The sequence below is a fragment of the Oryctolagus cuniculus genome, chromosome 13, assembly GCF_051225735.1.
Source record: "Oryctolagus cuniculus isolate XC-2025 breed Fujian yellow rabbit chromosome 13, ASM5122573v1, whole genome shotgun sequence".
In the NCBI taxonomy this organism is placed as follows: Eukaryota; Metazoa; Chordata; class Mammalia; order Lagomorpha; family Leporidae; genus Oryctolagus; species Oryctolagus cuniculus.
This window is the reverse complement of record NC_142879.1, coordinates 104,753,699-104,769,181: the sequence shown is the minus strand read 5'-3', so window position 1 is coordinate 104,769,181 and position 15,483 is coordinate 104,753,699. Positions and strand designations below refer to the sequence as shown.

The window sequence follows — 15,483 nt, the reverse complement described above, 5'->3', positions numbered from 1 at the left end:
GAACCAGCAGACCTTTGTCAGAATGATGCTTAACCTCAATGGTCAACCCCAACAGAGGTGGGAGACCAAATCCTACTCCTACACACGGACACTTATGAGTTATAGATTGGTGCTCATCTCTTAAATCCAACTAAGCTATTTTGGATTCAGAGAATTCTGCTGAATGGCTTCCTTGTGAAGCAGAATTTGAAAATATGTTGAAAACTTGAGGTAGAGATCAAGTGCTCTTAACTTGCAAGATTTTAGTTAATACAGAAAACAGATCACTTGAGGGACCAACTGCAAGTCGGTGCCCACTCTGGGGAAGAGTGGCATGGACATTCACAAGCAAAGAAAAGGTCCTACATGAGATACAACGGGGTTTTTGGGTACAAAGCTGATAGCAAAGAAAGAAACTCTAATCTCTTCCAGTAACATTATTTGAAACTCTTCCACGGTTTAGAATGATCCCAAAGTATGTGCTAGTAGAAAAGGCAAAAACCTTAAAGCTTAGCTCACTACGAAGGTCTAAGATGTGGGCTCCACATCAAGTTCGGAGGGGAGGCAGAAGGGTCAGTGTGCTCACTGTGTGTGTGGCTAAGGCTAGGAGGCTCAGCTGCCAGAGCACGCGTGGTGCTACCGCACCGGGAACAACGGCTGCGCAGACAAGGGCATGCTTGTGAACTAGTAAAAGTTGCAATGCTGGAGCTTCATCGTGGAGCACCAAGAAGTCTGAGGGATCTGGATCTGTAAGGGCCTCTTGGAAGCAAAGGTCAATGCTCACCAGCCCAGGGGCAGTTTCAGTAGCAACGCAAACAGCAGAATGATCTGAACGTGCTTTCCCCACTCCATCTGACTTGCATCGCCTTCCTTGGACTTAGTCTTTTCATAGAAAATAACTATGGTGAGGTCACTTATCTAAAGGAAGCCAAGATTTCAATAAAGAATTCTCCGTTTCTTCCCTAATTTGATATTCTGTAATTCAGTCAGAGCAGGTAAGTAACAAGCCATTTGCAGGTGTAAAATAGTAATAACAGTAATAACAGTCATGGTAGTTTCAGTTAGAAATGCTGATGAGCATGTGCCAGGTACTAAACTAAATGCTATAGGCACAATCTTATATAGATACACCCACCCTTAAAGGATATATTATTTTATCCTCTTTTTCAACCTTACCAGATACTATTTGCCCATAATTAATGTTACCAAGGCCACACATCTACTAAGAATGACAACTGGGAATTAAAACTACTGTGTGTTTTCTCTTTATCACCTATGTCTCGTCTTCCTTACAGGGAAATGTTATCCGGTTAAAGCTATCTTTCTTCCCTCTTAGCCATACTAATTAAAAATGAAAACGTCAAGAGCAGGCTTTTAACCTAACAATTAAGATGCCGGTGCCCCTATCTGAGTAACCTAGGTTTCAGATCTCGTTCCAGGTTCCTCCTTCCTGGGAGGCAGTAATAATGGCTCAGTTGGGCTCCTGCCCCTCACCTGAGTGACCTGGACTGCATACCTGGCTCCCAGCTAAGGCCTGGCCCAGAATGAGCTATTGTGGGCCCATGGGGAGCAAACCAGCAGATGGAAATTCTTTCTCTATTTCTCTGATAAAATTTTTAAACTGCCTTTAGAAAATAAAAACAAATCATTATGCTTAATAAACCAGACCCAAAAAGACAAATATTTTATCTGATATGCAGTAGTTAATATAGAATACAAAAAAATATAAAAATGAAACTGACATCTTATGATTTGATTATTGTTCATAGCCCTTGTCTATATTCCTGGGGAATACTGGTCTTTCTATGTTTTATTTGTTGAACATTATGGTTAGTAATTATAAGGTAAGTTTTATTGCAAAAATTAAAGAAAAAAAAGAAGAAAAGGAGGAGGAATTGAGGGAGGAAGGAAACAAGGGAGGGAAGTATGATTATCTTAGAATTGTACCTATGAGAGCCGGCGCCGTGGCTCAATAGGCTAATCCTCCACCTTGCGGCGCCGGCACACCGGGTTCTAGTCCCGGTTGGGGCGCCGGATTCTGTCCCGGTTGCCCCTCTTCCAGGCCAGCTCTCTGCTATGGCCAGGGAGTGCAGTGGAGGATGGCCCAGGTGCTTGGGCCCTGCACCCCATGGGAGACCAGGAAAAGCACCTGGCTCCTGGCTCCTGCCAGGATCAGCGCGGTGCGCCGGCTGCAGCGGCGGCCATTGGAGGGTGAACCAACGGCAAAGGAAGACCTTTCTCTCTGTCTCTCTCTCTCACTGTCCACTCTGCCTGTCAAAAAAAAAAAAAAAAAAAAAAAAAAAAAAAAAAAAAAAAAAAAAAAAAAAAAAAAAAAAAAAAAAAAAGAATTGTACCTATGAAACACATGAAATCTATTCTCTTTATAATACAAATTTTCTATTAATAAAATTTTTAATAAACAAAATAGAAAATACCCTAAAAAAGGAAAAGAAGTGATGACCCCAGAGTATTTGGTAACAGTAATTAAGGTTACTGAGGGATAAACAAACATGGATTTTCTCAAAGACAGTAATTCAAAGTAAAGATTCCTATACAAGCAAAAATGATTTTCAACTTTTACGTTTAACACAGTAGTTTAAGGACACTACAAAGGTATTAAGAAGCTCAATGTTTAGTCATAAAACTAAAACATTAAAGTCAATACTTCATGAAACGAGTATGAAACCCCTTTAACTAATGTAAGATCATATGACCAAAGGAATCAGATCATAAGTAACAAACTTTAGTCAAAATTACATAAGACTATAAGTCACACTATACAATGTTATGTTGCTCAGTCCAAAATGTTTTTCCATTTGATGATCTACATTGATATTTTCTACTGCATCCCCATACTTACAATCTCATAAGTATTTAAACACCTGTGACTTGTACAACTGTTACCACTCTAGAACACTAAGGTTTAAAACGAGAACAAACTACCATACCTTTTTGCCTCATCAACTGCCCGAGTATTAGCTTCTTTCTTCACTAAAATTTCTACCATTTCTTCTTTATTTTCACTTATAGCAAGTAAAAGTGGTGTGAGGCCATTCTGTAAAAATTATAATTCACAGAGTTACAAATTTCTCAACTGAACTGAAAACCTTACAAATGACCCTATGAACTTAAAACATACAGAACATAAATGTCTCCCTTTTCACCCCTGTGATTTTGAAAGTGCTTCTCCTCCTCTTTGAGATGCCCCTCTTCTCTGCCTTATTACCTGAATGCATCATCTCCCAATCTCACTTCAAACATTCACTGGATCCAAGTAGGACCTTTGCTTTGAGGCCAACATTGTGGCATAGCGCCGCCTGCAGTTCACATGGGCATTCCATATGGGCACCCGTTAAGTCCCAGCTACACTACTTCTGATCCAGCTCTCTGCTATGGTCTGGGAAAGCAGTAGAAGATGGCCCAAGTCCTCGGGCCCCTGCACCCATGTAGGAGACCTGGAAGAAGCTCCTGGCTCCTGGCTCCGGATCAGCCCAGCTCCAGCTATTATGGCCATTTGGGGAGTGAACCAGTGGATGGAAGGCCTGCCTCCCTCTCTCTCTCCCTCTCTCTCTCTCTCTCTGCCTCTCTGTAACTCTGCCTTTCAAATACATAAATAAATCTTAAACAAGAATCTTTGCTTTTATTAAAGCATTGATTATGGTACATCATAGTTATATGATTGCTTCCCATTTAAACTCAGTTTCTTGAGGGCAACGGCTGTATCTTCTACCTTTGTGGCTCCAATCCCTAAGACATAGTAATAAAGGCATTGAGTATTTTTATTGAAATGACCTAAATTATTATCAGTAGAACAGTGCTTCTCATTCCTCATTCCCAAGAATATTTACTTTTCCAGAAGTTATATACTGTGCCCCAAGAGAAAGATTCCTTGACCCATGTTTGAGAAGCATTACAAAGCTATGCACAAGAGGCCAGCGCTGTGGCATAGCAAGTAGATCCGGTCCTAGTTGCTCCACGCCCACCTCGCTCTCAGCCATGGCCTGGGAAAAAGGTAGAAAATGGCCCAAGTCCTTGGGCCCCAGCACCCACGTGGGAGACCCAAAAGAAGCTCCTGGTTCCTGGCTTCAGATTGGCTCAGCTCCGGCAGGTTGCAGCCATTTGGGGAGTGAACCAACAGATGGAGGACCTCTCTCTCTTTCCTTTCTACCTCTCTCTGTAACTCTGCCTTACAAATAAATAAAATAAATCTTCAAAAAAAGAAAACTATGCATGATACATCTCGTATTAAAAAAATCTTTTAACTTCACTTAATCTCAATTTGGCATACTTTTTATAGCAAACATTTGAGAAATCTAAGAGGTTTCCACTGAAGGAGAGGTCTCCTCAGGGTTTTACAAACTGGTTTGATTCTCTTCTATGAATGGGGTACGATCCAAGGTGCCAGTGTCAGGCACTCCTGCTCCAAATAGGTCACTACAAATGGGCTCTAAATTAAAGACGCAGGCTCCAAATGAACTTCTATGGCTTATTAATAAGTGCCCACGAGTTTTCTCCTACTATAGCCTGCCTGGTTTTCACATGTACCATTAGAAAGCTCACTACAAAATTTTACTCTCAATTACAAAGATAATCTTGGCACCATAGTGCATATCTACTTTTATAAACCTGTTTTTATTTTTGTTGCCATTACAAAGATACAAAGATAATCCTGGGACCAAAATGCATATCTACTTTGTAAATCAGTTTGTATTCTGGTTGCTATTTTAATTGCTACATATATTGTATTTGATTTTAGGTAAATTGTATATCAGAAATAAAAATACAATGTCATACCAGAAAAATTCTACTACTAAGATATATGTAATATTTTTTGCATAATAAAAGTCACAAAATTGCTTGCATTTTTAAGGAACCATGCTGAAGAGAAAGATACAGTATTGTTTGCAGTATGCACAAGCTACACCATGAGAATCATGGTTAACTTATAAGACTTATAAACATTTTAATGAGAACATGATTATAGTATATATGAAGATATTTTTTGACAGGCAGTGTTAGACAGTGAGAGAGAGAGACAGAGAGACAAGTCTTCCTTTTCTGTTGGTTCACCCCCCAAATGGCCACCACAGCCGGCACACTGTGGCCGGCGCACTGTGCCGATCTGAAGTCAGGAGCCAGGGGCTTCCTCCTGGTCTTCCATGTGGGTGCAGGGCCCAAGCACTTGCGCCATCCTCCACTGTCTTCCTGGGCCACAGCAGAGAGCTAGACTGGAAGAGGAGCAACCGGGACAGAATCCGGTGCCCCAACGAGGACTAGAACCCGGGGTGCCGGCGCCACAGGTGGAGGATTAGCCGCAGCTCCAGCCTATATGATTTTAAAAACCAATTTTCAGCTTCTAACATTGAATCCCATTTCTAAAAGATTAACATCAAATACACAATACACAATTGTAAATGAGTAGAAACTATCCTGAAAATCTTCCAAGCTTTAGCAAAATGCACCACCAAACAGGAGCTACAAACTCAAATCCTGACGGAGGTCAAGTAAGGGGCGTGAGTAGGTGGCATCCCGAGGTAGGGACAGTACCAAACAGGAGAACAGGTGCCTTGCAGCAAAACCAATGGTAATATGGCACAAGGGATACCAGATGCTTTGCAAGAAGACTCAAATTCTACTTGAGTCTCCTAAATTTTACATGTTGGCTCAGTTTACAGAGGCAAACCACATCTATGGGCCACATTAAGTCTACTGCCCCAGAGTTTTTAGATTTGATGGAAGTGTGCTTTGACGGTTGTACACAGAAACAGCATTTGCATAAAAAGTCCTCCTTTTCTTCAGTCTTATGTTTTTCCAAAAGTCCAGCCCCAAACGTAATATACTCACTACAAGAGTTCCTCAACACTTAATTTACAATCCTTTTATATTTAGTTCTTCTAGATTGCTAATCTAATGGCTACTTTGTTCATAGGATTGCTGAAGCCAAATTATTTATTTTTTTTTTTTTATGAAGCCAAATTATTAAAAGGACTCCCACATGTATTCTTACTGACTTCACGGTGCTCAGAATTTGAAGCTGCCACACTAATTATGCATCAGGGCGGCAAGAACTTCACAGTGACAAAGCTCATGCAGCTTCCATCAGAGAAAAGGCTCGCAATGTTCTGCTATTCTAATCAGCAAAACCCTACTCTTAGTAGGCGTTTGCTGACTTAATGACCTGAATAATAAAAAGACAGAAAATCTTGGGGCTGGCACTGTGGCATAGCCGTAAAGCCACCGCCTGCAGTGATGGCATCCCATATGGGCACTGGTTCGAGTCCCGGCTGCTCCACTTCCGATCCAGCTCTCTGCTATGGCCTGGGAAAGCAGTAGAAGATGGCCCAAGTGCTTGGGCCGCTGATCCTGCATGGGAGATCCGGAAGAAGCTCTGGGCTCCTGGTTTCAGATCAGTGCAGCACCGGCTGTTTCCAGAAGACCCTTCTCTCTCTCCCTGACTCTCTCTCTGTGTAACTCTTTCAAATAAATAAATAAATCTTTAAAATTAAAAAAAAGATAGGAAATCTTTAAATGGACAGCCTCTATCAAGTAGAAGATTTTCTGAATGGCAGAGAAAGATCAAGAAAAGGGTGTTTAATAGATACTGTCAAAAATGTACTGTCAAACAACAACAAAAAAACCTATTTGAAAGCTCTCTGCGAGTGAGATCCCAGTGGAAAGAACAGGTCATCAAAGAAGGAGGTACCTTTCTCTGAAGCAAGGAGAAAACTGCCACTTTGACTATGCCTTGTCTAAATATGATCAGAGTCGACAAACTCCAAAGGCCTCCATAGCCTTGGCAACTCATGACAAGAGCCTAGGGTGATTACTGACACCATAAACAAGAGTTTCAATTTGTTAAGTCAACAACAGGAGTCACTGTGCACTTACTCCTCATGTAGGATCTCTGTCCTCAATGTGCTGTACATTGTGATTTAATGCTATAACTAGTACTCAAACAGTATTTTACACTTTGTGTTTCTGTGTGGGTGCAAACTGTAGAAAGCTTTACTTAATATATGCTAAATTGATCTTCTGTATATAAAGATACTTGAAAATGAATCTTGATGTGAATGGAAGGGGAGAGAGAGCGGGAGAGGGGAGGGTTGCAGGTGGAAGGGAAGTTATGGGTGGGGGGAGCCATTGTAATCCATAAGCTGTACTTTGGAAATTTATATTCATTAAATAAAAGTTAAAAAAAAAAGTTCTTTTTAACTTTACCATCTCGGAGGAAGAGAAAGACAGATGAAAGGTTAATACTGCTGGAAAGAAAAGAGGAATGAAAGAAAGAAGCAGCTATCAAACTCCAACTCTTCTAAGAGATTTCTTAAATTTTTGAGATGAGAATATATATATTATACTAAGCTAGTCAGTTCTCTCTTTTTTTTAAGATTTATTTATTTGAAAGTCAGAGTTTCACAGAGAGGAGAGGCAGAGAAAGAGAAAGGAGAGTCAGAGAGAGACAGAGAGAGAGGTCTTCCATTCAATGGTTTACTCCCCAGACTGTCGCAAAGGCCGGAGCTGTGCTGATCCAAAGCCAGGAGCCAGGAGCCAGGAGCTTCTTCTGGGTCTCCCACGTGGCTGCAGGCACCCAAGGACTTGGGCCATCTTCTGCTGCTTTCCCAGGCCACAGCAGAGAGCTAGACAGGAAGTGGAGCAGCCGGGTCTCAAACCAGCGCCCATATGGGATGCCGGGGCTTCAGGCCAGGGCATTAACCCACTACACCACAGCGCAAACCCCCAATAGTTCTTTAATTAAGAATGCCATCAGAATCTTGAAATACTTTAAATACACATGTCTAAGTCTCATTACTTTACTGAGGAGCTCAGACTTTTAAGTTTTTGATTTGTAAAAATTAACTTCCTCAGGTTACTGTGCTGCACAGTTCTAACCGAACACTAGAATAGCAGACAACTGTCACTGCAGTCTCTTCGCTCACTCACACGGTGAATTTCATTCATCATTTGGGAGCCTGATCAAAAAGAGGCAATAGGGGGGCTGGCATTATGGTGCAGTGGGATAAGCTGTTCCTTGTGACACCAGCATTCCATATGAACACCGGTTCAAGTCCCAGAAACTCCACTTCTGATCCAGCTCCCTGCTAAAGTGCCTGGGAAAGCAGTGGAAGATGCCCCAAGTGCGTGGGCCCCTGCACCCACATTAGATATCTTGATAGAGTTCCAGACTCCTGGCTTTTGCCTGGCTCAGCCTCAGCCTTTGCAGCCGTTTGAGGAGTGAACCAATGGATGAAAGATCTCTCACCCCTCTTCCTTTCCCCCTCCCCAAACTGTGTGTGTGAGTGTGTGTGTGTGTGTACACCTCTGCCTTCCAAATAAACAAATCTTAAAAAAAAAAAAGAGGCAAGAGTTAGGAGAATCACTTATTGGAAAACTTCATTTTCCTGGGGTAGAGTAGAACACAGACCAGGGAAGTCGAAATCCAACTCGATTTTCTTATTTATAAGCTCCTTCTCTCCCACCTTCCTATCAAGACATTCCCGATTTGACAGCGGAGTTACACTCTAAGTTTCCACTAGAAATAGTATAGGAGATGTACTCTGTCCTGTTTCTACTAGACTAGTTATCAGTCAGTTATTTCTTCTTCCCTCTTGTTTACATCAATCACTATTTACATACTGCCAATCCGGTTTCCTTAGAGTCCTCTTAAAACTGATCTCCAGGCAAGTAGACAACCAATTCTTCCTCCCCAGACCTAGAATGATAATAATTCTAGGATAATTCTTCCCCTCAATTACTTAATTTCCAAATAGGTCTGTGTAAGTCTGATTGCTCTTTCATCTTCCTATTCAAGCAACTGACCAAGAAGTCATTTTCATAAAATCAGTTTATTGGGGCTGGCGCTGTGGCATAGTAGGATAAGCCTTTGCCTGAAGTGCCAGAATCCTATATGCACACCAGTTTGAGTCCTGGTTGCTGCACTTCTGATGCAGCTCCCTGCTGAGGGCTGGGAAAGCAGTGGAGGATGGCCCAAGTGCTTGGGTCCCTGCACGCGCATGGGAGACCAGGAAGAAGCTCCTGGCTCCTGGATTCGGATGGGTCCAGCCCTGGCTGTTGCAGCCATTTGGGGAGTGAACCAGCAGATGGAAGACTTCTCAGTCTCTCTTCCTCCTTCTCTCTCTCTTCTGCAACTCTGCCTTTCAAATAAAATAAATGTCTTTTTTTAAAATTCCTTATTTTGGGGCCAGCGCTGTGGCACAGCAGGGTAAAGCCCTAGCCTGAAGCACCAGCATCCCATATGGGCGCTGGTTCTAGTCCCGCATGCTCCACTTCTGATCCAGCTCTCTGCTGTGGCCTGGGAAAGCAGTAGAAGATGGCCCAAGTCCTTGGGTCCCTGCACCTGTGTGGGAGACCAGGAAGAAGCTCCTGGCTCCTGCCTTCAGATAGGTGCAGCTCTGGCCGTTGCGGCCTATTGGGGAGTGAACCAGCAGATGGAAGACCTCTCTCTCTGTCTCTCCCTCTCTCTATAACTATGTATTTCAAATAAATAAAATAAATCTTTTTAAAAAATCACTTATTTAGGAACCTGTCAACAGCAACACGATTTCTGTTTATGGTAACATGCTATTGTTTTGAGTTTTAGGCTAAACAGTTCTATCTCCAATGCCAATTTTGCTTCCCTCTGTTTTTTACATCAGCTAGAAAAAACATTTTGGTGGGAAGAACATTTGAAAAATAAAATTTTACCTTTAACACAGTACTTTCACAGGTGTGTGCTATAAATGCATCACAGAAAGCTGTATTCTTCAATGTGTCTTTGACAGTACAAAGAGCAGTCTGAGACAATTATTTTAACATCCTTTCACTGTAGGAATGCTTAAACTTCCATACGTGGAAAACTGACCACACATACGGCAACATTTAAACAAACGTATTCCACATATTTTGAAAATAAAGTTGGTTGGTCTGTACCTTGTTTCTTGCCTCCGTATCTGCACCATGTAAAAGCAGTTTTTCCGCTATTGCTCTGTTCTGCCCACAGACAGCATAGTGGAGAGCAGTGTTTCCAAAGTTATCTGTGAGATTTGGATTGGCACCGTGTTCCAGCAGAATAGTTGCACATTCCTCTTCCTGGCACTGGACAGCCTGTCAGTGTTGTACCAAGAAAAAGACTGTAAATTCTAGGAATTCAAAATAAACATTCCACTAATTAGTTACAAATTCATTTGTATTCTAATTAGTTAAATCAACTCCAACTCAAGCTAAAATGGTTACCTTCACCAGAGGTGTCCTGTTTTCATTGTCATAGGCATTAAGCAGGCATTTTCTCTCTACTAAGAGAGTTACCACTTCCGGATGGCCACTGGCGCAAGCCAAATGCAGAGCAGTCCTGTGAAAGTGAGAGAGCTTTTTAGGACATTGTTAGTGCACTGTCTCAAAACAGACAATATTCATGGAATCGTAGCATCAGATACTACATTATTCCTCTTGCTGTCGGCGAGGTAGAGTCTGGATCGCTAGTTCCAGGTCCTTGCCTTTTACCTAGAGAAGTAGTCTCAGTACAGGCACAAACACGGTGTACAAAGTGATAAAGTTTATTTCAAAGGTGAGAAACACACACACACACACACACACACACACACACCCCTGTGCACTGTGCAAAGGCAGAGTAGGCCAGGAAGAGAAAAGGTTGGGGGAAGGAAGTATAGAGATGGTATTTAATACTACCAAACATTTTCAAATGGGCAGCTGAAGGTTATCTTTTACAATTTCCTACTTTCACTTGCATTAGTTTGCAAGCAGAGAGGAAAAGGTTTGAGTTTCAGTCCTATTACTTCAATCTGAAATCTCAACTAGTTCAGATTAGCTAGGTAAATGAGGTTTTTTAAGTATGTGAGGGTCCTAAGAGATAAAATATGTCTGCTGCGTAATAGGTATTCCAGTTACGTTTTATGAGTGAATGAATTGGAAGAATGAATATAGTTGCGGAGTTAAAACATTAAAAAAAAAAAACTTTTATAGAGTAATTTCAAGGCTTCAGCATTGTGGCATAAGAGGTTAAGCTGCCACCTGTAACTGGCATCCCACATAGGCGATGGTTCGAATCCCAGCTGCTCCACTTCTGATCCAGTTCCCTGCTAATGTGCTTGGGAAAGCAGTGGAAGATGACTCAGGTGCTTGGGCCCCTGCACCCGCAGGGGAGACCCAGATGAAGCTCCTGGCTCAGCCCTGGCCACTGTGGCTATTTGAGAAGTGAACCAGTGGAAGATGTCTCCCTCTCTCTCTAACTTTGCCTTTCAAATAAATAAATACATCTTGAAAAAAAAAGTTAACTTCAAGATTTTTGCAATAGTCATAATCTATGTTATGTTTATTTTCATAAGAACATAACTAAAATAAATTAATCTATAATATATATCAATGGTAAATCTAATTTAAAACACATGCATATAATAAAAGGTACACATATAAAAGCTACAAGCACAGCTAAGACTCCCTCCCTAAGGAGGCTAAAAGTTGGCAGAAAATACCAATCCACAAAAAATTAATAGAAAGTGAGAAATTGGGGCCGGTGCTGTGGCGCAATGGGTTAAAGCCCTGTCCTGCAGCGCAGGCATCCCATATGGGCGCTGGTTCTAGTCCCAGTTGCTCCAATTCCAATCCAGCTCTCTCCTATGGCCTGGGAAAGCAGTAGAAAATGGCCCAAGCACTTGGGCCCCTGCACCCGCTTGGGAGACCCGGAAGAAGCTCCTGGCTCCTGGCTTCGGATCAGCACAGCTCTGGCCATTAAGGCCAACTGGGGAGTGAACCATTGAATGGAAGACTTCTCTCTCTCTCTCTTTCTGCCTCTCTTCTCTCTGTGTTAACTCTGACTTTCAAATAAATAAATCTTTAAAAAAAAAAAGTGAGAAATTATTTTTATCTGTGCAGGATCCACATTTTTGTTCTTCCCAATGATTATTTCATTAGTAACAAACTTCTGCTAGAATTTTTATATATGTTCATTATGGAAATCATAGGTAAGGAAAAGAAATTTTCACACAGAATAACAACATGGGTGTGGTGTAGCAGGTAAAGCCGCCACCTGCAGTGCTGGCATCCCATATGGGCACCGGTTCAAGTCCCGGCTGCTCCACTTCTGATCCAGCTCTCTGCTATGGCCTGGGAAAGCAGTAGAAGATGGCCCAGGTCCTTGGGCCCCTGCACCTACGTGGGCGACCCTGAGGAGGCTCCGGCTTGGGATGAGCGCAGCTCTGGTCGCCAGTTGCTGCCAATTGAGGAGTGAACCAGCGGATAGAGGACCTCTCTCTCTCTCTGCCTCTCCTCTCTCTGTGTAACTCTTTCAAATAAATAAATAAATCTTAAAAAAAAAAAAAAAAGAATGTGATCACAACAGAAAAGTCACGTGTAACTCAAGAAAATCTTAAAACTTTGATGTTTTTCTTTGGCTTATGTAAAACTGGTGAACACAAAAGCACTGACGTTTTGAGAAAACTGCATCTCCCTATTCCGGCACAGGGCCCTCTCCCACTTCGGTTCCCTTCTAGAACCCTCAGGGGAAACATCTACACACAGGTGTGCGCCGATCCAAAACGGATCCTGGGGTTTAGTCAACGCATGCTTCATCCCGCCAGTTGACATCTTTATGCCAACCTCCTATGCATTTTTCTAAAATATGAGCAATACGGGTTTTTCTTAATGTACACATGGAAGTTAAAATGCTGTAAACGCAGTTCTTAGCCGATCCCTCTGCCAGTGTCTCTAAGGGGAGGTGGGAGACCGCTGCAGCTGCGGCTCTGGGGCCGGGCGCGGGGCTGAGGCGGGTCGGGGCTCCCGGGGTCCCGCCGCTCCGCCCGCCCCCGGCCCCGTTACCTGTCCATCTTGTCCCGGTCATTCAGGCCGCTTTTCCCGAGCAACAGCAGCTGCTGCACTCGGGCCACTTCCCCCACGCGGGCCGCTCTGTGGATTTTCCCGAGATCTCTGTCTCGGATGCGGTATCCGGGCCGTGATTTGTCCCTATCGCCATCCTCAGGCCCGCTCAAGGGCGACTCTCCCTTGTGACTGGCGAAAGTAAAAATCCTCTTCATCGCTGAGATTAACTCGCCTCACCGCCGCCTCATCGCCCTCGCTGCTTCTCGCCGGTCTCCTCACGACGCCGCGACCGGAAAGCTCCGCGGTTTCCAACTTCCAAGCTCAAGATGCCTGTAGCGCAGCCAAGCCGCTAAATAAGGGCGCGCATGCGCACCTCTTGGGGCAGGCGCTGCGCGTGCGCACAGGTGCCCTAGAGGCCAGAGTTGCTCAGTGCGCATGTGCAAGGTCCAGGCGTAACCAATTCGAATTATTGGCGTTGCAACCAAGAGAACTTGGCAGAATGCTGGGCGCACTTTGCGAAACAAAGACTGGTGTTGGGGGGAAAGCGGTCTTTGCACTCTACTGGGGGTAGAGTGGTTATAGACTTTGAGATATGGACGGTCTGGTCCCCGACAAAAGTGCCCTAAAAATTCTCTTAATGTCCTCATTCTTCGGTTTATTGGCTGTGTACATCGCTCTAGATCTTTGGTCTCCTTGGTAATTTGGCAGAAGCCTGCGTCGTGTCAGAGATTGTGGCGGTGTGTGTTATCCAATGCAAGCTTAGGAGAAACCATTGCATGTTTTCCAGAAGAAATGAAAAAGCATTTCTGCAGGCCTCCTACCCCTCCTCGTTGGTTTAACTTTACTGGTACGTTTTCTTGTGTTATTGGCATTCATTTTTCCCTCTTCAATCAACCCATGATTATCGTGTAATAGTAAATTGTGTTTTTACTCTCAACTTGTGTTTAGAATTTTTTGATGGACTTCTGTTTTTGGGAATATACTTATATGCTTCACTGGAAGAAACGAGTAAGAGTAGTCCTGTTACTTTGCAATATCTTCATTTGATTTGGCAAAAATATTTCAAGATAATTAGAAAGAGCTACAACTTATTCCACCTATGGGTTCACTCCACAAAGGCCTGTAACAGCCAAGGCTGGGTCTGGCCCTAGCTGAGAGCCCAAAACGCCATGTGGGTGACAGGGATCCACCCATGAGGGTCATCCGCTGACTTCCCAGCAGCAGGAAACTGGATTGGAAGAGTCGAACTAGCTCTCCAATATGAGATGCCAGTGCCACAAGCAGCAGCTTAAACTGTGCCACAACACCAGTCCCTTTAGGAATAATTTTTTTTAAAGATTTATTTATTTTTTTAAAAAGTAGAGTTAGAGGTAGAGAAAGAGAGAGAGAGAGAGAATATTCCATTGGCTGGTTCACTCCCCAGTTGGCCACAAAGGCCAGAGCTGAGCCAATCTGAAGCCAGGAGCCAGGAACTTCTTCCCAGTCTCCCACGTGGGTGCAGGGACTCAAGGAGTTAGGCTGTCTACTTCAGCCTTCCCAGGCACATTGGCAGGGAGCTCAATCAGAAGTAGAGCAGCTGGGTCTCGAACCAGTGTCCATATGGGATGCTGGCATTGCAGGCGGCAGCCTTACCTGCTGCACCGCAGCGTCAGCCCCAGGAATAAATTTAACCAAAAAGGTGAAAGATCTCTACAATGAAAACTGTAAAACATTGATGAAAGAAATTTAAGGGCAAACAAATGGAAAAACTTTTCGTGTTTATGGACTGAAGAACCAACATCATTCAAATGTCCATATTACCAGATTCTATGCATCTCTATCAAAATACCAATGACTCTTTAAATAGAACTGGAAGAAAACACTACAAAAATTTGTATGGAACCACAAAAGACAGTGAATAGCCAAAGAAATGTTGATCAAGAGGAGCAAACCAGAAGAAATTACACTCCTTGATTTTAAAATATATTTCAAAGTTACCGTGAGTATAATTGCACGATATTGCCCTTTGAAAACAAATACACAGACCAGTGCAACAGGATAGAGACCCTAGAAGTAAACTCACTCATCTTTGGCCAACTGATAGTTTTTTTCAACAGTGCTGGGAAAACTTGGTATTCACAAGCAGAAGAATGAAAGTACATCCATGGATTTCTTTTTTTTTTTCTTCTTCTTCTTCTTCTTTTTTTTTTTTTTTTTATTTGACAGATAGGGTGAGACAGTGAGAGAGAGAAACAGAGAGAAAGGTCTTCCTTCTGTTGGTTCACCCCCCAAATGGCTGCTACGGCCAGAGCTACGCGACCCAAGCCAGGAGCCAGGTGCTTCCTCCTGGTCTCCCACACGGATGCAGGCACCCAAGCACTTGGGCCATTCTCCACTGCCTTTCCTGGCCACAGCAAAGAGCTGGACTGGAAGAGGAGCAACTGGGACTAGAACCCGGTGCCCATATGGGATGCTGGCGCCACAGGCGGAGGATTAACCAAGTGAGCCCCTACATCCTTGGATTTCACCATGTTCAGAAATCAATTCGAAATGGATCAAATACCTAAATGCAAGATGTAAAGCCTTGAAAGTACTAGAAGAAAACATAAGGGAAATGCTTCAAGATATTAGAACAGGCAAGGATCTTTTTTTCTTTCTTTTTTTTAAATCAAGATATTGGAATAGGCAAGGATCTTT

The 15,483-nt window shown here is 43.1% G+C and overlaps 1 protein-coding gene across 6 annotated transcripts in view; it reads right to left on the bottom strand.

Moving 5' to 3' along the window:
- The window catches only part of ANKRD26 (ankyrin repeat domain 26), a 116,333-nt gene extending 103,116 nt beyond the window's left edge, over nt 1-13,217 (bottom strand). For all 6 annotated transcript variants that reach the window (XR_016219275.1, XR_016219276.1, XM_051820961.3 and 3 more), the window contains exons 1-4: nt 12,808-13,217; nt 10,210-10,324; nt 9,907-10,080; nt 2,928-3,034 (exon numbers count right to left, since the gene is read on the bottom strand). Coding sequence is in view for 4 of the 6 variants with exons in the window: in XM_051820961.3 (XP_051676921.3) it covers nt 2,928-3,034; nt 9,907-10,080; nt 10,210-10,324; nt 12,808-13,022 (611 nt within the window). In the remaining 2 variants the exon portion in view is untranslated. The remainder of the gene's footprint in view (nt 1-2,927; nt 3,035-9,906; nt 10,081-10,209; nt 10,325-12,807) is intronic.
- Between the last annotated feature and the right edge of the window lie 2,266 nt (nt 13,218-15,483).